Raw genomic sequence first — 22,780 nt, 5'->3', positions numbered from 1 at the left:
TTTTAGCAGATTTGGTCCTTCCGGCTAAATTACCGGTGAAAATTGGCCGGAAAAATATAAACTTTTTATAAAAAATTATTTATGGGGGCAAAACGGTCATTTTACGTTGTAAAAAAAGGAAAATTATTTGTTATCACTGTTACGCTCTGTGTTTCGCCCGTCGGCGGATAGGAAGTCCAGTTCGACAGCTCGAACTTGAGACAAGCAATGCTGAGTTGCGCCATGTCACCGTTTTCTAGAAACACAGAGCGTAACAGCAATCGCAATGGCTCGTGGAAATCATCTCACAATTTTGAATATAGAAACTCGTCGACGTCGGTGAAGATCATCCATGTACACGAGCTATTAGCGTATATTGTGCTTCTTGAGGTGAAGTTCTCACAAAATTGAAGCAAAGATAGTCCTGAAGAAAAACGTAAAAGATAGTCATTTTTTTCTTTTTTTACAACATAAAATAACCGTTTTGCCCCCACGAATAAAAATTTTAAAAAGTTTACATTTTTCCGGCCAATTTTCACCGGTGATTTGGCCGGAAGAACCAAATCTGCTATAAAAATCATAGTTAAAGGACTAAATTGTTAGTTTTAAAAGTCACATACCAAAATTAACACGCCCCCTATAGTCATAGGACCAAAAGTGTAATTTGCTCTACTACCAACTGATCAAAACAACAAACAAATCAGTTATGAGCTAACAATTGATTGTCAAATGTCCCTAAGAGTTTACCAAATAATTTATCCACATAAATGAAGATTACATATAAGTTTTTATAATTTAAATAATATTCAAAGAAATGAAGGGATTCAAACATCTTATTTAAAAAATAATAACGTTCTCATCAAATATGCAAGTAATGATTTGGTTAAATGAAATACTTTAAAACAAGCCTAAATCATTGGGCCAGCCTAGTCTGCTACATAATTAGAAATTTTGAAAACAGTCAAAAGTAATTCGTATGGGTTAGCCCTACTAAGAGGCGAGCTAGCCTGTCATTATTATTTTTAAAAAATTCTTTAAATTTTTTAATTCACCGGCCCTAATCCCGAATCAATAAATAGTAAATAATACAAACCTTAAATCCTAAATCTATAGCCTCATCGTCTCGCCGTCTACTCATTTCTTCCTTGACATTTTCCTCTCCTTCACAAACAACCAACAACAACACCGAAACAACTTCGCTAACGCTACCTTTGACGTAGATTCAACCTTGATGAAGAGTGGCACCTTATGGCTAAAGTAAGAGATTCTCTTACTTTGTTGTGTTTGTTATTAACTTCTGTATATATGTGTTTTCATTTCTTGTGGCCGATTCCATTTTTGGAAATAGATAAGTGTATTATGTATTTATGTTGTTGATTATATTTATTTCACATTATATTTGTGTTGGTATGACTTTCTTTGCTCTAATTGTTAGTTTTTAATTTTTCATTTTATTTTTCTTTTAAATTATCAGTGGGAACGACGGGTTGAAGTTTTTCTTCACATGCCTCTAGCCCGCATCGACAACTTTAGTAAAAAATAATTTATGTCTTAACCTTATTTATGAGAGAAATTTCAAATTAAAGTTCAAAGAGTTAAAGGAATTTATGGGCTTGAGCAATGCAAAGAAGATACTCCAAACATTTCAATAACACATTATTCTTTATTTATTTTTGTATAATAAAATCAATGCATGAAAAAATAACATTTAAAAATATCTTATTCAAATTAATATTTTAAATGACACATATATTGATATATTTTTTATAATATATCTTTTCAATAATTGTGTTATGGATCTATTATATTTATTAAATAGACATGTAGTAGTGACTTAATAAACATACAATCATGGTGGCCCGTCCCATTGCGGCTACTAGGGCTCGATATTGGGCAAATTAGTGTGTGGACTATGGTCCACATAGCTGTGTGGATCATGAATATAAAGTATATTTTTAGTATATTAAAATTTAAAAGTACATTATATTATTTGATAGTATAAAATATAATGTACTTTACGTGCACAAATAATATACTTTTAATATATTAAAATGTACTTTTTTTATAATTCATGTAATAATGATTGTTGATCTTGTGTCCTTACTCACAATCTACCAGCAATGAACCAACTGAGATACATACACATGTTGGCAATGACTTAATATTCTTTTATATACACTTGTTTGACAAACCTATAATAGTAAGTTTATTTTTTTTTGAAATATAATAGTAAATATATAGATCTAGAGAAATGTCTCAATAAATATGTAGTAGTAACTTAATCGACTTTGAGTTCGTTTAAAAATTGAAAATAAAAAACAAATCAATAGTATAGAATCTTGTAATAGAGTCAATAGCATTTCTTATCCTTGTCACACTTTGACTCTCTGTTGTATATATTCACATCATCTGATCTCATTGTAATGAAGTTCAGAAAATATAATACAATCAGTTCTCATCTAATATATTTCATTATGATTTGAGTTCATCATATTGCTAATCGATCTTCTTCCCAAATCATTCTAAATTTCCTTTCAATTTCTTGCAGGTTGAAGAATGGAATGGTTTAAACTTTTGATCTGATTCTGAAAGACCCCAAAAGAATTGAAGTAGCGAGCGAACAAATGAAACGTCCTCATCATTACTCCCAATTTAATTTAATGGCTATTCGTCGTCGTCGAATGGCAACCACACAACATGAAAGAAGGGATTGGATAAGTGAACTGCCAATAGAGCTAAAAGAAAGAATTTTGGAGTGCTTACCCACTCCAGATGTTGCCAAAATGGCCATGCTCTCAACCCTGTGGAAGAATGTTTGGCTGAAGCATGGTTCTTTATTATTTCTTTGTTTCTTTCAAGTTCTCGATCTCATGGTACGATGTTTTTCATTTCTTGTTGAGTTGTAGGCATATGACCACTATGAAGACGATACTTTGAAGCATTTGGGGGATCCAGGCTGTTACTTGATTAATCAAGATATGAGGATGCTTAGAACAGTGAAGATTCAAGAGTTTAATGGATCTAGGCTTGAAGTTCTTTTTGTTAAGTCGGTCTTCTCCAAATGCCCTGCATTAGAGAGAGTTGTTTTTCAGGCTGCATGCAATAAAACATATGCATTAATAATCGAGACGAATATCCTAAGGGCGTTGACGGGCTTCCCTCGTGCATCTCCTAATGCACAACTTGTCTTCATGAAGCACAAGTTTTCTGATAACCTTCTTGGTTATAGCGTAAATAACATTTAATTTGTTGCATAATGGTATGCAAATCGAGTTACTCATGTCTTAACTAGGGAATTAGTCATTATATATGTTTGATCGTGCATGCAGAGTGGCTCCAAAACCGTATCCTTTGTGTCTTGTATTCTTTGTGTTCTGGAACTTAGATATGATCTTGCTAGTTAATGAAGTGTTTGTGTAATTTCAAAATAAAAAGGTTATGTGCTTCCTATTGACATTAATTATGAGGATCCTTAGCTTATTTCCTATATATATATATATATATATATATATATATATATATATAGTATAAAGTATGCTCTATTGTCTGTCCTTGCTGTCATCAAGCTAAGGAAACTTTCTATGGTTATGTCACTTAAAAGGAACCTCAATAGTTTAGATTTGAACAATACTAATTTTAAATTAGTTTTTAATAAAACTAAAAAATAAATTTCATGCAATAATGTATATTGTGAAATGAGCTTTAATAGAATTAAAATAATACTTTAATATTGTTATAATGAAATTAATGTGTGTGAAAAATAAAATTAAAAAACAGTAGTCTACGCTGCTACATGAACCATGATCCAGAGTAAAATTTGCAATACGTACATGGGTGGACAAAAGAGACTCCATTCATATGTTAGTTGTACCTCTCCTGTGTGATTTCTTAATTTTCTTGTGATCCAAAAATGATTCACAGTGATAAAGTGGTTAACCGAGTTCAACCTCAGTTCTCTGCCGTCGTCGAACCTCGTCGTGATTATTGGATCACTCTCGACTCCCAAATCCCGATAACACAACCATAATATTTCTAATGTGGTGTACCTCTCTTATATGATTTCCTTTTTTTTTAGAGATCCACAAAGTTAATTAGTTGACTTTAAAGATAGTGATTTCTACTTGGCCGCCGGCCTGTAAGGCTGTAACATCACATCTAATGCTTGACTTTGAAGATAGTGACAACGTAACTGACCAGAAATCCAGAATGGCTCAAAAAGATGAGAAATGGTCCAAAATGGCCGCTTGGGGAACCCAAAAAGTCAATATGTTTAAATCAAATATATTCCATCGCCCCATAATCAAAACGTACTCAAATCAAATCTGATCTATATATATAACACGGTCCATCCTGATCGAATTGACAGTAACAGTAGTACAGTAGCCATGGCAGAAGAAGTGAAGCTTTACAGGACATGGTCAAGCCGGTATAGCTTAAGGGTGGTGTGGGCACTAAACATCAAACATATTCAATATGAAACCATCCATGAAGATCTGAAAAACAAAAGCCCTCATCTTCTCCACTACAATCCTGTCCACAAAAAGGTTCCTGTCCTCATCCACAACGGGAAACCCATCTGTGAGTCATTGATAATCCTTGAATACATCGATGAGACATGGAAGAACAACCCCTTGTTACCTCAACACCCTCTCGGCAGAGCCCAATCACGATTCTGGGCAAGGTTTAGCGATGACAAGGTAAGTCGATCGATCTCAAAGACAAATTAAAGCGCATCATTTAGTTTAGTTTTCTATTAGTCAAGACGAGAGAATTGAAACTTGCAACCATTGTTTGAGGGTATATGCATAGGCGTTAGGTATATCCCACCTTGTGACCCTACTCGTTAAAGTCTATAGCTGAGGGGCTCAGACTAGTAACCAATAAAGCTAATAAATTGGTCCTGTATATTTGGATCAAGAACTTTATGTTTGATAGGGAATATTCCTCGTCTTTGACCACTATATACGTTCGTGCTTCCATAACTTATATCTTGTAGATTCATAATTTCTATATATTTGCCTTAATTTATATCTTGTAGATTCATAATTTCTATGTTGTAGAATTATGAATCTACAGTATAAAAATTATAAATCTACAGTACGGTATAAAAATTATGAATCTAGAGTATAGACGGTGAACACATGGGTAGATCCATAATTTCTATGGTGTAGATCCATAATTTCTATGTTGTATAAATTATGAATCTACAATATAGAAATTATTATGAATCTACAGTATAGATGTTATGAATTTACAATATAGAAATTATGGATCTACAACTTTGAAATTATGGATCTATCCCGTGTTCACTATGCGCATGGTGAACACAGTTCCACAACATAACTATTACCCGTTTAGTAGTCGGATCGAGTTAAACGATTCGGATCAAAATCAAAATTAGCATGTTTGGCCCATATGAGAGCCGACCCACAAGTTTAGGGCAAATTATTGTGTGAACTATGGTCCACACAGTGTTATGTGAACCATAATAAAAAATACATTTTTAATATACTAAATGTATATTATTTTTGTACTGAATGTACATTATACAATATAATGTATACTCAGTACAAAAATAATATACATCCCTGAAACCAATGTACATTATTTTTGTACTGAATGTACATTATTTTACAATATACAAAATATGGTCCACACAATAATTATTGCAAGTTTAGGGGTCATTGACTGTTTTCCCCTCTCATCCACTCTCTCTCTCTCAAATGTAGGACTCTCCCTGCTCTCTCTAACACACAAAAACAACTATGAGTAAAAGAGGACTTTGAGCTAATATTTCTGCATGTTACTCTTGACTTTACATATACTGACAATACTGTTATACATACTGTTTACTCGGGAGTATTTACGGTAACAACTCGACCAACTTTAACTTTGTTTCGTGTGGATTATGATATGATGTTTTGTATGTAGCTGATGCCGTCGATCATGAGTTCTTACTACTCGAAAGGGAAGGAACAAGAAGAAAGTGTTGTCCAGGCGCTGGACAACCTTAAACTCATCGAAGAACAGCTGAACGGCAAGAAATTTTTCGGCGGAGACAACATCGGATTCCTCGACATCGTACTGGGGTGGCTGGCTCACCTTCCTAGCCTGTTCGCAGAGATAACCGGCCTGAAATTGATCAACGCCGAGAAATTTCCTGTTCTGTCGGAGTGGGTGCACAACTTCTACAATCATCCTGCAATTCTGGATCACTGGCCGCCTCACGACAAGATGATCACAAAGTACCGGCCAGTCCTTAATCCAATCGAAACATAAATGAATCATTCCTCGTGAAGCTAAGTTGCAGATATCCATATCCCAATAAACCTAAGAACCAGCTGATCTATCTTGTTATTTACGTTTTCTTATGTTTTAAGGTCTTAATAAATCACCAAGCACCTTGTGCTGTACATTTGTAGTTCTCTTTGAGAGAAAGTCACAAAATTAAATCTCAATTGTTATTTTATACTTAAATATGCATGTTATTTTATACTTAAATATACATCTTTAAATTGGATCTGTAAAAATATTGTCAAGAATATTTATAAAAGTTGAGAGTATAAAATAAAATTTCATTAAATATTTTTTTTTTAAATCAAAGGGTGTTATGTATCAACTAACTAAAATTTAAAGTTTGAATGAATAGAAAAACAATATATTTATATATTATATGTTCAACGATGCATACATTAATGGTAGGCTACCTTGAAAAAAAAAATCAAGAAATTACCAGAGAAAAACACATGGAATGTTCTTGAAGGATCAAAATTGGGGTTACCTCTATCCTTGTTATTTACACTTGAGGCCCGGCCTTAAATTAAACCTCAATGTTTATATATAACTGATGGGGCCTTCAATCGTTATGCTGTGGAACCGTATCCACCTTATAAGGTAGACACGGTTCTATATTCATAATTATAAAGTTATATATTCATAATTTTTTAATTTTATATTCATAATTTTTGAACTCTATATTCATAATTACAGAATTCTATGTTCATAATTACTAAACTATATGTTCATAATTATAAAGCTATATATTCATATAATTTTTGAACTTCATATTCATAATTATTGAACTCTATATTCACAATTACAGAACTCTACGTTTATAATTACTAAACTATATGTTCATAATTATAAAACTATATATTCATAATTATTAAACTCTATATTCACAATTATTGAATCTCTATATTCAAAATTATAGAATTATATGTTCACAACTCTATATTCATAATTTTTGAACTATACATTCATAATTATGAACAATTTTGAAACCGTGTCCACCTCATAGCATAATTTGCCTAAATTAAACCTCAATGTTTATAACTCGCGGGCTATCCTTTTTGTGGCCTTAATAACCCGCCCTACCGCAAGACGGGTGCAAGTCAATTCGCGGGCTTTGGTCCACTTTGATAGTCCCAATCCACAGTATAACATTCCATTGGTCTTAGTTTGGACCTATATTATATCATTTAAGAGGAGGTAATAATTACATAGGGTATTTAAGAGGGTTGATTGCATGAGGGCAAATTATTCAGTAGATTGAATTGGCACAGAAATGCACTACTTGTATTTCCATTTCACACAATCTGTAGCCTCGAAGGATACAACCATCTTCTCCAGGTCATATTCCACCAAGAAATTCGTATGCGCCACGTTCCCAAACACCGGAATTCCCTTTGTCGGAGCAAACCCTAAACACCCAACTCCATCTCCGATGTCAACAAAGCTGTTAACCGCCTTCAACTTCAGCTCTCCGCCGCCGTCAAACCGCGCCGTGATTATCGGCACATCCTCCGCTCCCAAATCCCGGTAGCAAAGCCGTAGGAATCTCCTGGGATTCGGCTCCATAGGCTTTAGTGATATGGAATTCCTCACCATCTCTTCCAGCCTGAGATATAAATCCGCCGGGAGAAAGCTGAAGGTGGTGCCGGAATCTATGAAGATGTTGCCTTTTGGAACGGCTCTTGATGATGACTCGTCGACGAGGTTTAGTGTTTGGTTTCCGACAGAGATTCCTAGGAGAGTCAGGTAGTAGAAGTTTCTCGGAGGTTTCAAGATTAGCGGAGTGGAAACCACTCCGGGACCGCCGTGGACCACCGCGGAACGGTGGCCCAAGTGTAGCGTGCTTGAGGCGTTCAGATTTGACAGCGGAACTAAGCAGTAGGAGAATCTGGCGCCGCCGATTTGATTTATGAGCGAATATGGCGACGACCCGAGACCGACAATCCCGGAAACCTCGGTATCGTTATTCTCGAAGTAGTTTTTAAACCCACACCCGAAAATAATGTCGGGGAACGACGCGTTTTTTCCGCCGGAAACTACGTCTAACGTAAACGTATCGGTGGCCAGTTCGCCGTAACTGAACGACCCGTCGTTATACGTAGCAGAATACAGACAGGTGGTGTTACTACCCCCGCCGCCGCCGCCGCCGCCGGAGGCGGCGGCGGCGCACCGGCTTCTGGGTAGACCTGAGCACGCCTTGGAATCACAGGGGACTGGTTTATACGTTAAGGAATCGTTGGGATTAAAAACGGGAGCTTTTTGATCATGAACGGGAGGGTGGCAGCATTGCAGCCATATAAGATCGCTGCCGGTGTCCGCGACGGCGAGCTTAGCCGCCGGCGTTGGGGCGCCGACGGACAGTCTGATGAGATATGTTCCCTTAGGATCAGGGAGCACCCGGACGGAAGCGGCGGATGAATCGGCCGCGGCGGCGGCGCGGTTCATAGAATTGTGAAACGCAATGCTCATGCGTTGCCGCCGAGAAAGAAGAGGGTTGTAGAGTGGAGAAGCCGCCGGAGAGTCCCGGTGGATGAGTTCAACCGTAAAACCGCCACCGCCATTCTCTTTAGCTTCTTCTGCTGCTGCACAAATGGTGGCCAAAATGGTGAGAATTGAAACCAGCTTCTTCAGATTAATCATTTTAAAATCCTTAATTTATCCAAATAAATATATAATAGATCAGATTAATACATACTCACATTATATTTTGCGTTGAAACATGTTATTACATCAACCCGGCCTTCGGTATGTATATATTGTGTGAAAACGAAGAAGAAGAAAACGGGGTTTTTGCGTTACAGTTGACTAATGATGTGTTCTTTAATATAATGCATCAAATATGCATGGATTCGGGAAGATGATAAATGCCAGAAAAAGAAATGAAAAATCGTTTTGCGTGCCGATTGAAGAGATATATATATATAAATCTGCAGTAATCTCTTGATTACATATATAGGATAATGTTTGATTTTTTTTTTTAATTTTTGGATAAAAATCTTATTAGAAATTACACTAAATATTGATGTGATTTAATGTTTAGTTAAACTTCCATCTAGCAAGATCATATATTACATTACATATATACATACACATTAGACATTTTCATGATTTTTTCTATTTTTAATAAAGACGTTTTTATTTTTTCATATTTTTCATTTGTTACTTTTTCCGATTTCAACCCATTTAATCAGTTTAGAATTTTAGGTAACCTCTGATTTGTAGTGACCATATTTTCATTTGATTGTTAGTAAAGCTATAAACCAATTAATTAAATCAGTTGAGAGCGCAAAAATAACAAAAAAAAATATGAAAAGACAAAAATACTCTTATTAAAAAAAAAGTATAAGAATGACTAAGTGTCTAACAACAATAATATGGAATGCTAAATGACAAAAATTATAATTTAATACTAAATTTAGAATTGTCACAAAAAATAATGGACCGCTAGTGAAATTAATTCATTAATAATTCATAAAAAAAAAGGAAGAGGAAATTATGTTTGAAAAGGAAATTTGGGCTATTGGAAATTTAAAAATAAATAAATTTTAAATTCCCTCAATGGGGAGAAAGTCGGTCCCTTTATTTATTTTTAAGATTTCAAATAGCACAATTTTTTTGCCGTTGGAGTTTAGGGTTTCCTCTTTCTACGCAGTTTAGATTTCAATTTCTTTGATTTATTCGGCGTTCTCTCTCCGCTCCACAAAATTCTCTCCGTCTCAAACACTCTCTCCCTGCGCCAATCCGCCGGAAACGGTCACCATTTCAGGTTAATGCCCGCAAAATTTGTTTGCCCTCGGATTTAGGGTTTTCCTATTTCCAGGCAGTTTAAATTTCCTATTTCTTTGATTTATTCGGCGTTCTCTCTCCGCTCCACAAAATTCTCTCCGTCTCAAAAACTCTCTCCCTGCGCCAATCCGCCTTCCGCCGGTAACGGTCACCAGAGGACGCCCGCAAAATTTGTTTGTCCTTGGATTTAGGGTTTCCTATTTCTTTGTTTTTTCGGCGTTCTCTCCCACCCCTCAAAATTCTCTCCGTCTCAAACACTCTCTACCGCGCCAATCCGCCTTCCGCCGGAAACTGGCACGGGAGGACGCGAATTTCAGGTTAATGCGGGCCCCTAAAGTAGGATTTGGAGGGTAGAAAAGTTGCGGCCATGAAACTATGATTGGGGGAGGCAGAGTCACTGATTTATTTCATTGTAAGTTGCTCTCTCTTGCTTGGTTATCTTTCTGAGATAAATGAATGCATTTGTGGAAAAAAAGATTAAAAAAGAGAAGGGAAAAGGTATAGTAGACTCATTAAAAGATAAAGCCTAAACTACCGCGTAAAGAAAGAACATACCCACCTTCTGACTGGTAAAATAATTGATGAATTGGCTCAAGAGATTGCCTATAAACTGTTCCTCATCATGATTAACTTCATATCTATTTGTATTATGTTACAAATTTATTTTATTTTGTCATAATACTTACTAACAGGTTATAGTGCACTTTTACAGTTTTACTAGCATGATAGTTCAAGTATTGTAGGTTTGAGGTTTAATATTGTGGCAAGGAGGTTCAACTCTGTTAGTCTAAGATGTTAGATCTGCCATCATTCAACCAACCATCACACTAGCAACCACCCACCACAATCACCCAGCAACAAGGCACCACATCGGCTCTGTCAATGCTTTTCAACATGTTGATCCCCACTTTTCTGGTATAAATAGATTACTCCACTAGCTTATTAGGGGTTTCGATTTCATTTATCTAACATTGTACCTACCAGAACCGTAGTATCCCTTGCTCGAGGTTATACATGCCAAGCATTGTCTGGACTAAGGAATGGTTGATAAGGAATGGTTGAGAAGGATTGGATTAAGCAGGTAAATGTTTTGGTTTCTTATCTTCCTTTATAAGTTATTATTTTTCTGTGTTTATTTTGTTTTGGGCTGGGAAGAAGGGGCAGTGGAATAGGTCTCACTTAAAAGGTGTTTTCTTCAATGCAGTTGATTGTATATTTGTATATGATGTTATGCTTTGTATAAATAGGTCCCTCTGAGATTGTATAATTTTTTTCTAGATTTACTGGTGATTTTTGGAGATTGACAGCAAGATTTTTTGACTCTGGTGGCAGTAAAGGTTTAAGCAGAAACAGTACAGCTTATTTATTTTTTTTAAATTATTAGTTTTCAAACATGTGTCTGGGTCAACAATTGATGAGTCCAGTTTTTATTTTATTAGAAAAAGGTCCTTTTTCAGCCTTTTTTTAAAAAAACAATTTTTTGTTTTGTTCCCCTGTTTTTCCTTCTTTCATGTGTTTTTTTTTTTTTCATGTATTATGTTTTCTTCCTTTTTAACCATTTGTTGTTGGTTTTTTTTTTTTTTTTTTTTTTTTTTTGTTTTTTTGTTTTTTTGTTTTGTTTTTTGTGTGTGTGTGTGTGTTGTTGTTGTTGGTTTTTAATTAGTTACTCTACATATTTGTAGTTTTCATTGTGTATTTTCAAAGTTCATTGTACAATTTTGAGATTGTATTTTTAAATGACTTATTTTCGGTGGAGTATTTTCAGTGTTTTAGTGTTTTTCCTTATTTTTTTTATCATTTTAAGGGTTCATTTTCATTTCAAACTAGTTTTGTGTTTTTTGTTTTGTTTTAACTTTTTATAGTGTATGGTCGTAACTACCACATTAGCCACCACCATGAGCACCCAGCCCCAATGCTTTTGGAGGGTAAAAAAGTTGCACAGCCATGAATGAATGCATTTGCTGAAAAAAATGCTCAATAAAGATGAAAAGGGAAAAGGTAAAGTGGACTCATTATTAAAAGATAAAAGCCATAAACTACAGTGTAAAGAAAGAAATTACCCACCTTCTGACTGGTAAAATAATTGATGAATTGGCCCAAGACCTATACACTGATCCTCATCATGATTAACTTATTCCTGATTTATATTCTTTTACAAATTTATTTATTTTGTCATAATACTTTGTGATAGGGTTATAGTCCAGTTTTACAGTTTTACTAACCTGAGAATTCAAGTATTGTCAGTCTTTTCTCGATCACTTCTTGTTACAGGGGTTTAAAATCTTGGCAAGGAGGTTGAAAACTCTTAGTGTAAGAAGTTAGATCCGCAATCAAGGACCCAGCAACAAGGCATTGGCTCTGTCAATGCTTTTCAACATGTTGCTCCCCACTTTTCCGGTATAAATACTATCTCCACTAGTTTATTAGGGATGTCAATTTTAATTTTCTAACAATGTACCTACTAAAATAGAGTACCCTAGCTCGAGGATATTCACATCAAGCATTGCCTGGAATAAGGGAAGGTTGAGAAGGATTGGAGTAAGCAGGTAAATGTTGTTGTTTCTTATCTCCCTATATAAGTTAATTATTTTTGTGTGTTTATTTTGTTTTGGGCTAAGAAGAAGGGGCAATGGAATAATAGGTCAGTCACACTCACTTAAAGAGGTGCAGCCATGAAGCATGGACTTGGGGAGGAGGCAGAGTCATTCATTCCATTGTGAGTTGCTCTCTCTTGTGCGGTTATGTTTCAGAGACGAATGAATGCTTTTGCTGGAAAAAAGCTTAACAAAGAGGAAAAGACAAAAGTTAAAGTAGACTCATTAAATGATAAAGCCATAAACTGCAGTGTGAAGAAAGAAATTACCCACCCTCTGACTGGTAAAATAATTGATGAATTAGCCCAAGAGGTTGCCTATACACTCTATTCCTCATCATGAATTCTCTATTTGTATTCCCTTACAAATTTATTTATTTTGTCATAATACCTAACTTCTTGTCACAGGCGTTTAAAATCTAGCCAACGAGGTTGAACACTGTTTGTGTAAGAAGTTAGATCCGCTATCATTCAACCAACCATCACATTAGCAACCAACACGCCGGCCTGATCACCCCCAGCCATAAGCCCCACATCTGGTATAACTGCTTTTCAACATGTTGCTCCCCACTTTTCTGATATAAATAGATTATCCACTAGCTTATTAGGGGTTTCAATTTCATTTATCTAACAGTATCGACTAGAACATAGTATCCCTTGCTCGAGGTTATTCACGTCAAGCATTTTCTGGAATAAGGAAAGGTTGAGAAGGATTGGTGTAGTAAGGTAAATGTTGTGGTTTCTTATCTTCCTTTATGTTATATTATTTTTATTATTTTTATGTGTTTATTTTGTTTTGGGTTGGGAAGATGGGGCAGTGGAATAAGGTCACATAAAGAGGTATTTTCTTCAATCCAATTTGATGATATAAATAGGTCCCTCTGAGATTGTATATAATTTTCTCTAGTTTTACTGGTGATTTTTGGAGATTGACAGCAAAAATTTGTTGACGGTAGTGACAGTACAGGTTATTATTATTTTATTATTTTTTCATTTTTAGTTTTGTTTTAACTCTTTTATCACCAAAACCATGAGCACTCAGCCCCCACAGCAATTATACTGTGGACCGCGGTCCACAAAGCTTTGTGGACCATGGTCCAAAACGACAGATATGATAGTATATTTAAACTGACATTGTCTCACGTATTATTTTTGATACTTTAGTTGTGTTCACCGAAACTGTAGTTATATTAAAAGGATACTGTAGTTGTGTTGAAATACTGCAATGTATATTTGATGCTTGGATCCCGCGGTCCACAGTATAATTTGCCCAGACCTAAGGCCCAGACCCAATGTATATTTCAATTTTAATTATCTAACATTGTACTTTAGAACAGAGTAGCTCAACCAAACATTGCCTGAAATAAGGAAAGGTTGAGAAGGCGCAGTGGATTAGGGCACTTAAAGTGGTGTTTTCTTCAATCCAGTTCGTCTTTATATAATTTGATAAGGTTGAACTGAAGGCTTTAATGGGTGTGGTAGGTAGAAAATAGGAGTTTGAAGAATTAAACAAACAATGAAACTGATAAATTAACAGGTCTCATTTATGCTCTTTGATTAGTGAATTTGAACCATTCTTTTTTTTTTTTTTTTAAGGTAGTATATTCTACATATCTTTAATTTTTTATGTAAGTTCAATATACAATTTTGTTTTATATTTAAAATAACTTTCATTGTTTTTGTTCTTTTTTAAAAAATTTATTTGAGTATTTAATTGTATTATTACTTATGGAGTATTTGGTTCGGTGTTCATTTTAAACTGATTTAACAGTCTTTTTTACATTTTTAATTTTTAATTATTTTTTGAAGGAACATTTTCTAATTATTATTTATTATTATTATTATTAATTATTATTACTGTTATTTTTATTTATAGCTTTCAGCCATTTTTTGGGTTCATTTCGTTTCAATGTTTTCTATGCTTTTTTTAAGGTGTTCTTTTTATTTTTACAAAAGAGACTTTTTGTTAAGAAGATTACCGAATGAGCTTTGGCCTTTCACTTTTTCCCGGGAATTTAAAATTTATTTGTTTTTATAATTCCCATCTACTCTCTTTTTTTACTCTCAACATACAAAATCGTAGTTTTTATTATGATTAGTTTTTATTATGATTGCACCCTACGCAGCACCCTAAGGTAGGATTTGTAGGGTAAAAAAGTTGCATTTGTTCTTTGCTTTTGTAGTTTTTCCTTATTAATTTCCCATTTTTGTTTGAATTGTGTATTTTCAAAGATCATTTTATAATGTAGAAAGGCCAAAATGTGTTTTCTTGGGGTAGTGGTACAAATGGACAGTTAGGCAGGCCACGGAGAATCTGCTGACAGGTAACAGAAACAAATTAATAGGATGCTTTTGCAATTGCTAGTTATAAACTGCACTTACACCAATTTTTTATCTTATTATATATATATATATATCTCAATGAGGGTAAAGGTCTAACCGGAATGAGAAGTGTGTTGGTCGAACTAGATTCAATATTAACTTGTATATTGTGCTTTATCTTTGGTAGACTAACAATTTTTTTCTAATTTTACCCCCCTTCTTTTTTTCTTTTCCATGTTTTTTACATTATTTATTTATCTATAATGTATTAATTACTTATATTATCTTTTATAATTTTTTTCTCATAATAGTTGTATCATATAATTTTACATTTATGTTGATGTTGATTATATAATATATTATAGTTTCACCATTGTTTTTTGTTTGTTGGGCTCTTAAAGGAGAGAGAGGGAGTGAGAGATGAAAAATAAGAGGGAGAATAAAAAAAAATAGAAGAACCCGCTTTTTGTAGCAACTTCCTTTGTATATCTGTTATGCATCGTGATGGAATTGAAACTTTCTTTTTTCTTCTTAAAGTTATGTTAGGGTGCTGTTGTCCAAATAAGTTCACTTTTAAACCATCCAACTATGGTGTCGTGTCTATTGAACTTTCTGCTCCTAAAATCTGACTTATTGACATTGTTTCGAAAAATGAAGGAATGCCCCAAAGATCATAGAAGCATTGAGCATGGATATGGATCAAGAAACCTACAGATTTTAGGAGCAGAAAGTTCAATAGACCGTCCTGCCTTGCTCCGGATACTATTTGTCATTTTGGTCTAAAAAGTCGGGTTGTTGCTGTGTTTTCTGACTGTTTTCCAACCCAATCTTTTTTTTCAGCTGAAAAAAGTTGGGTTTCACCAACACAGAGGTACGCAGTTGTTCCAGATGAGAATGTATGTTTTTCTGCCCCAACGCTATTCTTTTTGTTTTGCCTTTTGTTGGGTTGGGCAAATGTGTTAAGATATTCATATCGTATCTACACAGGCGACAACGGAAATGAATGTCCCAGAAAACGATGTGAAGAGGATGCGAGTGTGAAATATATCCTTGCACAGTTGCAACCACCCGCCACAAGCACCCAGGAACAAGGCACCACATCGGCTCTGTCAATGCTTTTCAACATGTTGATCCCCACTTTTCTGGTATAAATAGATTACTCCACTAGCTTATTAGGGGTTTCGATTTCATTTATCTAACATTGTACCTACCAGAACATAGTATCCCTTGCTCAAGGTTACATGCCAAGCATTGTCTGGAACAAGGAATGGTTGAGAAGGATTGGATTAAGCAGGCAAATGTTTTGGTTTCTTATCTTCCTTTATAAGTTATTATTTTTCTGTGTTTATTTTGTTTTGGGCTGGGAAGAAGGGGCAGTGGAATAGGTCACTTAAAGAGGTGTTTTCTTCAATGCAGTTGATTGTATATTTGTATATGATGTTATGCTTTGTATAAATAGGTCCGGCCCTTTGAGATTGTATAATTTTTTCTAGATTTACTGGTGATTTTTGTAGATTGACAGCAAGATTTTTTGACTCTGGTGACAGTAAAGGTTTAAGCAGAAACAGTACAGGTTATTTATTTTTTTAAATTTTTAGTTTTCAAACATGTGTCTGGGTCAACAATTGATGAGTCCAGTTTTTATTTTATTAGAAAAAGGTCCTTTTTCAGCCTTTTTTAAAAAACAATTTTTTTTGTTTTGTTCCCCTGTTTTTCCTTCTTTCATGTGTTTTTTTTTTCCATGTATTATGTTTTCCTTTTTTAACCATTTGTTGTTGTTGGTTTTTTTGTGTGTGTGTGTTGTTGTTGGTTTTTAATTAGTTACTCTACATATTTGTAGTTTTCATTGTGTATTTTCAAAGTTCATTGTACAATTTTGAGATTGTATTTTTAAATGACTTATTTTCGGTGGAGTATTTTCAGTGTTTTAGTGTTTTTCCTTATTTTTATCATTTTAAGGGTTCATTTTCATTTGAAACTAGTTTTGTGTTTTTTGTTTTGTTTTAACTCTTTATAGTGTACGTTCGTAACTACCACATTAGCCACCACCATGAGCACCCCCCCAATGCTTTTGGAGGGTAAAAATGTTGCACAGCCATGAAGATGGGGGAGGCAGAGTCACTGGTTTATTCCATTGTGAGTTGCTCTCTCTTGTGTGGTTATGTTTCATAGACGAGTGAATGCATTTGCTGAAAAAATGCTCAACAAAGAGGAAAAGGGAAAAAGGTAAAGTGGACTCATTATTAAAAGATAAAAGCCATAAACTACAGTGTAAAGAAAGGTACCTTCTGACTGGTAAAATAATTGATGAATTGGCCCAAGACCCATACACCGATCCTCATCATGATTAACTTATTCCTGATTTATATTCTTTTACAAATTTATTTATTTTGTCATAATACTTTGTGATAGGGTTATAGTCCAGTTTTACAGTTTTACTAACCTGAGAATTCAAGTATTGTCAGTCTTTTCTTGATCACTTCTTGTTTCAGTGGTTTAAAATCTTGGCAAGGAGGTTGAACACTCTCAGTGTAAGAAGTTAGATCCGCAATCAAGGACCCAGCAACAAGGCATTGGCTCTGTCAATGCTTTTCAACATGTTGCTCCCCACTTTTCCGGTATAAATACTATCTCCACTAGTTTATTAGGGATGTCAATTTTAATTTTCTAACAATGTACCTACTAAAATAGAGTACCCTAGCATGAAGCATTGCCTGGAATAAGGAAAGGTTGGGAAGGATTGGAGTAAGCAGGTAAATGTTGTGGTTTTTTATCTCCCTATATAAGTTAATTATTTTTGTGTGTTTATTTTGTTTTGGGCTAAGAACGGGCAATGGAATTATAGGTCAGTCACTCACTTAAAGAGATGCAGCCATGAAGCATTGACTGGGGGAGGAGGCAGAGTCATTCATTCCATTGTGAGTTGCTCTCTCTTGTGCGGTTATGTTTCAGAGACGAATGAATGCTTTTGCTGGAAAAAAAGCTTAACAAATAGGAAAAGACAAAAGTTAAAGTAGACTCATTAAATGATAAAGCCATAAACTGCAGTGTGAAGAAAGAAATTACCCACCTTCTGACTGGTAAAATAATTGATGAATTAGCCCAAGAGGTTGCCTATACACTATTCCTCATCGTGAATTCTCTATTTGTATTCCCTTACAAATTTATTTATTTTGTCATAATACCTAACTTCTTGTCACAGGCGTTTAAAATCTAGCCAACGAGGTTGAACACTGTTTGTGTAAGAAGTTAGATCCGCTATCATTCAACCAACCATCACATTAGCAACCAACACGCCGGCCTGAGCACCCCCAGCCATAAGCCCCACATCTGGTATAAATGCTTTTCAACATGTTGCTCCCCACTTTTCTGATATAAATAGATTATCCACTAGCTTATTAGGGGTTTCAATTTCATTTATCTAACAGTACCGACTAGAACATAGTATCCCTTACTCAAGGTTATTCACGTCAAGCATTTTCTGGAATAAGGAAAGGTTGAGAAGGATTGGTGTAGTAAGGTAAATGTTGTGGTTTCTTATCTTCCTTTATGTTATATTATTTTTATTATTTTTATGTGTTTATTTTGTTTTGGGTTGGGAAGATGGGGCAGTGGAATAAGGTCACTTAAAGAGGTATTTTCTTCAATCCAATTTGATGATATAAATAGGTCCCTCTGAGATTGTATATAATTTTCTCTAGTTTTACTGGTGATTTTTGGAGATTTGACAGCAATTTTTTTTTGACTCTAGTGAGATAGTACAGGTTATTATTATTATTATTTTTTTTTTTCATTTTTAGTTTTGTTTTAACTCTTTTATCACCAAAACCATGAGCACTCAGCCCCCACAGCAATTATACTGTGGACTGCGGTCCACAAAGCTTTGTGGACCATGGTCCAAAACGACAGATATGATAGTATATTTAAACTGACATTGTCACGTATTATTTTTATTATATTATCAAATGAAACTGCAATTGAATTGAAATGAAATTGCAGTGTATACAAAATGAAACTGAATAACAATTTCACATATTTCATGTTCACCGAAACTGTAGTTATATTAAAAGGATACTGTAGTTGTGTTGAAATACTGCAATGTATATTTGATGCTTGGATCCCGCGGTCCACAGTATAATTTGCCCAGACCCAATGTATATTTCAATTTTAATTATCTAACATTGTACTTTAGAACAGAGTAGCTCATACCAAACATTGCCTGAAATAAGGAAAGGTTGAGAAGGCGCAGTGGATTAGGGCACTTAAAGTGGTGTTTTCTTCAATCCAGTTTGGCTTTATATAATTTGATAAGGTTGAACTGAAGGCTTTAGTGGGTGTGGTAGGTAGGAAATAGGAGTTTGAAGAATTAAACAAACAATGAAACTGATAAATTAACAGGTCTCATTTATGCTCTTTGATTAGTGAATTTGAACCATTCTTTTTTTTTTTTTTATTTTTTTTTTTAGATAGTATATTCTACATATCTTTAATTTTTAATGTAAGTTCAATATACAATTTTGTTTTATATTTAAAATAACTTTTATTGTTTTTGTTTGTTCTTTTTTTAAAAATTAATTTTTAATGTAAGTTCAATATACAATTTTGTTTTATATTTAAAATAACTTTTATTGTTTTTGTTTGTTCTTTTTTTAAAAATTTATTTGAGTATATTTAATTGTATTATTACTTACGGAGTATTTTTTCGGTGTTCATTTTAAACTAATTTAACAGTCTTTTTTAATTTTTAATTATTTTTTGAAGGAACATTTTCTAATTATTATTATTAATTAATTATTAATTATTACTATTATTATTATTATTATTATTATTATTATTATTATTATTATTATTATTTTTTATAGCTTTCAGCCATTTTTTTGGGTTCATTTTTACTCAATGTTTTCTTTGCTTTTTTTGATTGTTTTTGTTTTTTTTTTTAAGGTGTTCTTTTTATTTTTACAAAAGGGACTTTTTGTTTAGAAGATTACCGAATGAGGTTTGGCCTTCCACTTTTTCCCGGGAATTTAAAATTTATTTGTTTTTATTTATAATTCCCATCTACTCTCTTTTTTTACTCTCAACATACAAAATTGTGCCACAAAGTCGTAGTTTTTATTATGATTGGCACCCTACGCACCCTAAGGTAGGATTTGTAGGGTAAAAAAGTTGCATTTGTTCTTTGCGTTTGTAGTTTTTCCTTATTAATTTCCCATTTTTGTTTGAATTGTGTATTTTCAAAGATCATTTTATAATATGTGGAAAGGCCAAAATGTGTTTTCTTGGGGTAGTGGCACAAATGGACAGTTAGGCCATGGAGAATCTGCTGACAGGTAACAGAAACAAATTAATAGGATGCTTTTGCAATTGCTAGTTATAAACTGCACTTACACCAATTTCTTATCTTATAATATATATATATATATATATATATATATCATATTGAGTTTATATATATAAACTCAATGAGGGTAAAGGTCTAATCGGAATGAAAAGTGTGTTGGTCGAACTAGATTCAATATTAACTTGTATATTGTGCTTTATCTTTGGTACACTCACAATTTTTTTCTAATTTTACCCCCCTTCTTTTTTTCTTTTCCATGTTTTTTACATTATTTATTTATCTATAATGTATTAATTACTTATATTATCTTTTATATTTTTTTTCTCATAATAGTTGTATCATATAATTTTACATTTATGTTGATGTTGATTATATAATATATAATATATTATAATTTCACCATTGTTTTTTGTTTATTGGGCTCTTAAAGGAGAGAGAGGGAGTGAGAGATGAAAAATAAGAGGGAGAATAAAAAAATAGAAGAACCCGCTTTTTGAAGAGCAACTTTCTTTGTATATGTGTTATGCATCGTGATGGAATTGAAACTTTCTTTTTTCTTCTTAAAGTTATGTTAGGGTGCTGTTGTCCAAATAAGTTCACTTTTAAACCATCCAACTATGGTGTCTATTGAACTTTCTGCTCCTAAATTCTGACTTTTTGACATTGTTTCGAAAAATGAAGGAATGCCTACAGATTTTAGGAGCAGAAAGTTCAATAGACCTTCCTGCCTTGCTCCGAATACTATTTGTCAGATTGGGTTGGAAAACAGTCAGAAAACACAGCAACAACCTGATTTTTTAGACCAAATATAACAAAACGAAAAGAACTCCAAGACATTCAGGAATACATTCAAAGATAACATAAAGAACAAAATCAAAAGCACAAATATAATGAAGCGAGAATAACCCATAAATGCATGAAAAGCATAAAGAGAAAACCAAAAACTACACAATAGCACTCGAAAATGCTATAAATTAAGAAAAGCAAACTAAATATTTCAAAAATACTCCTTAGAAAATAAAAAACAAAAATATAACGAAACGAAAAGAACTCTAAGAAATTCAGGAACACATTGATGAAAACCACAACGGACAAAAATAAAAGGCACAAATATATCAAAACGAAAATAACCCAAAAAATGCAGTGAATCAAAAACTACACAAGAACACTGAAAAATGATATAAATTAAAGAAAACATACTAAATACCCGAAATTACTCCTTATAAAATAACTTAATAAAAATGATCTTTAGAAATACACAATTTCAAATTAAAAATACGCTAAAAGAACGCTAACAACAAAATATGAACGGTAAGAAGGAAAATTAATGCATGAAAAAAAAATATACACAAACATAACGAAGCGAAAAGCAAGACATTCATTGAACGCATTCAAAGCAAAACGTCCTCATGGACAAACATAACGAAACAAAATATCACCCAAAACTACACAAGAACACTTGAAAAATGCTATAAATAAAGGAAAACGCACTAAATACGTCCCAACAAAAACAAAACAAACAGTAATTAAAAGAGGAAACTAAAGCATGGGAAAAAACAAAAAAACATACAAATATAACAAAATGAAAAGAACTCCAACACATTCAGGAACACATTCAAAGAAAAAAGCAATATACAAAAATAAAAGTCACAAATATAACAAAGCAAAAATAGCACAAAAATGTAGGGAAAACATAAAGAGACAAAAAACAACTAAATACATCATAAATACTCCTTAATAAATAAATGAATTCATTACTCCTAATAAAAATACCTTTAAAAGTTATTTATAAAAAAAAATATAAGTATTATAATAATTATTAAATGACCATTGGAAATATACAATTCAAACCAAAAATATGCCGAAAGAACGCAAACGAACAAAATGAAGGTAAAAAGAGGAAATTTACGCATGGAAAAAAAACAAAAAATGCAAAAATATAACGAAGCCAAAAGAACTCCAAGACATTCATGAACGCATTCAAAGCAAAATGTCATGGACAAACATAACAAAGCAAAAATATCACCCAAAACTACACAAGAACACTTGAAAAATGCTATAAATAAAGGAAAACGCACTAAATACACCAAAAGAACGCTAACAACAAAATATGAACAGTAAAAAGGGAAATAAATGCATGGGAAAAGAATATATACACAAACATAATGAAGCGAAAAGAACTCCAAGACATTCATGAACGCATTCAAAGCAAACCGTCATGGACAAACATAACAAAGCAAAAATATTACCCCATTCATGAACGCATTCAAAGCAAAAATAGCACAAAAATGCAAGGAAAACATATGTATGTTGTTAGATGAATAAGGGTTAGTTAGAATTAGGTGCTTATTCTCTCATTTGAATTTCAAATCCTTTGGCTGGTACTCTTCCAACCTTTGTATAAATAGGGTTCCTCTTGTATAGAAATATATGAGAGTATACACTGTTCTTGTATTTCAACATTT

At 33.5% G+C, this 22,780-nt stretch overlaps 2 protein-coding genes and 2 long non-coding RNA genes across 12 annotated transcripts; 3 read left to right on the top strand and 1 right to left on the bottom strand.

Annotated features, from left to right (window-relative positions):
• Window positions 1–4,325: 4,325 nt before the first annotated feature.
• Window positions 4,326–6,332, top strand: LOC109181978 (probable glutathione S-transferase). Its single transcript, XM_019331972.1, has 2 exons — window positions 4,326–4,676; window positions 5,911–6,332. Exons 1-2 carry the CDS (start codon window positions 4,365–4,367, stop codon window positions 6,256–6,258), a joined length of 660 nt encoding a protein of 219 aa, XP_019187517.1. The 5' UTR covers window positions 4,326–4,364; the 3' UTR covers window positions 6,259–6,332.
• A 1,203-nt stretch (window positions 6,333–7,535) lies between these two features.
• Window positions 7,536–8,954, bottom strand: LOC109181942 (aspartic proteinase CDR1-like). The gene has a single exon (XM_019331926.1). It carries the CDS (start codon window positions 8,911–8,913, stop codon window positions 7,552–7,554), a length of 1,362 nt encoding a protein of 453 aa, XP_019187471.1. The 5' UTR covers window positions 8,914–8,954; the 3' UTR covers window positions 7,536–7,551.
• A 915-nt stretch (window positions 8,955–9,869) lies between these two features.
• On the top strand, window positions 9,870–18,543 carry LOC109182003. Of its 9 annotated transcripts, none has more exons than XR_002054310.1 (8): window positions 9,871–10,471; window positions 10,803–11,140; window positions 11,922–12,456; window positions 12,530–12,605; window positions 12,681–12,775; window positions 13,061–13,191; window positions 13,287–13,378; window positions 15,632–16,037. It is a non-coding gene; the product is annotated as an uncharacterized LOC109182003 (long non-coding RNA). The 9 variants fall into 9 exon arrangements; XR_002054309.1 differs by having other exon boundaries at window positions 9,872–10,471; window positions 12,701–12,775; XR_002054306.1 differs by lacking the exons at window positions 12,681–12,775; window positions 13,061–13,191; window positions 13,287–13,378; window positions 15,632–16,037 and adding exons at window positions 17,820–17,892; window positions 18,177–18,307; window positions 18,403–18,543 and having other exon boundaries at window positions 9,876–10,471; window positions 10,803–10,974; window positions 11,044–11,140.
• On the top strand, window positions 16,213–17,659 carry LOC109182033. The gene is made up of 3 exons (XR_002054319.1): window positions 16,213–16,547; window positions 16,992–17,110; window positions 17,467–17,659. It is a non-coding gene; the product is annotated as an uncharacterized LOC109182033 (long non-coding RNA).
• Window positions 18,544–22,780: the final 4,237 nt, after the last annotated feature.

The sequence above is a fragment of the Ipomoea nil genome, unplaced genomic scaffold, assembly GCF_001879475.1.
Source record: "Ipomoea nil cultivar Tokyo-kokei standard unplaced genomic scaffold, Asagao_1.1 scaffold0188, whole genome shotgun sequence".
In the NCBI taxonomy this organism is placed as follows: domain Eukaryota; kingdom Viridiplantae; phylum Streptophyta; class Magnoliopsida; order Solanales; family Convolvulaceae; genus Ipomoea; species Ipomoea nil.
This window is presented reverse-complemented; position numbering and strand designations above follow the sequence as displayed.

What these genes read in the sequence shown, in the direction of transcription:
- LOC109181978 (XM_019331972.1), top strand. Translation starts at nt 4,365, where the DNA reads ATGGCAGAAGAAGTGAAGCTTTACAGGACATGGTCAAGCCGGTATAGC. An exon ending in CAAGGTTTAGCGATGACAAG is followed by an intron (nt 4,677 to 5,910) that starts GTAAGTCGATCG and finishes TTTTGTATGTAG; the next exon opens with CTGATGCCGTCGATCATGAG.
- LOC109181942 (XM_019331926.1), bottom strand. Translation starts at nt 8,913, where the DNA reads ATGATTAATCTGAAGAAGCTGGTTTCAATTCTCACCATTTTGGCCACC.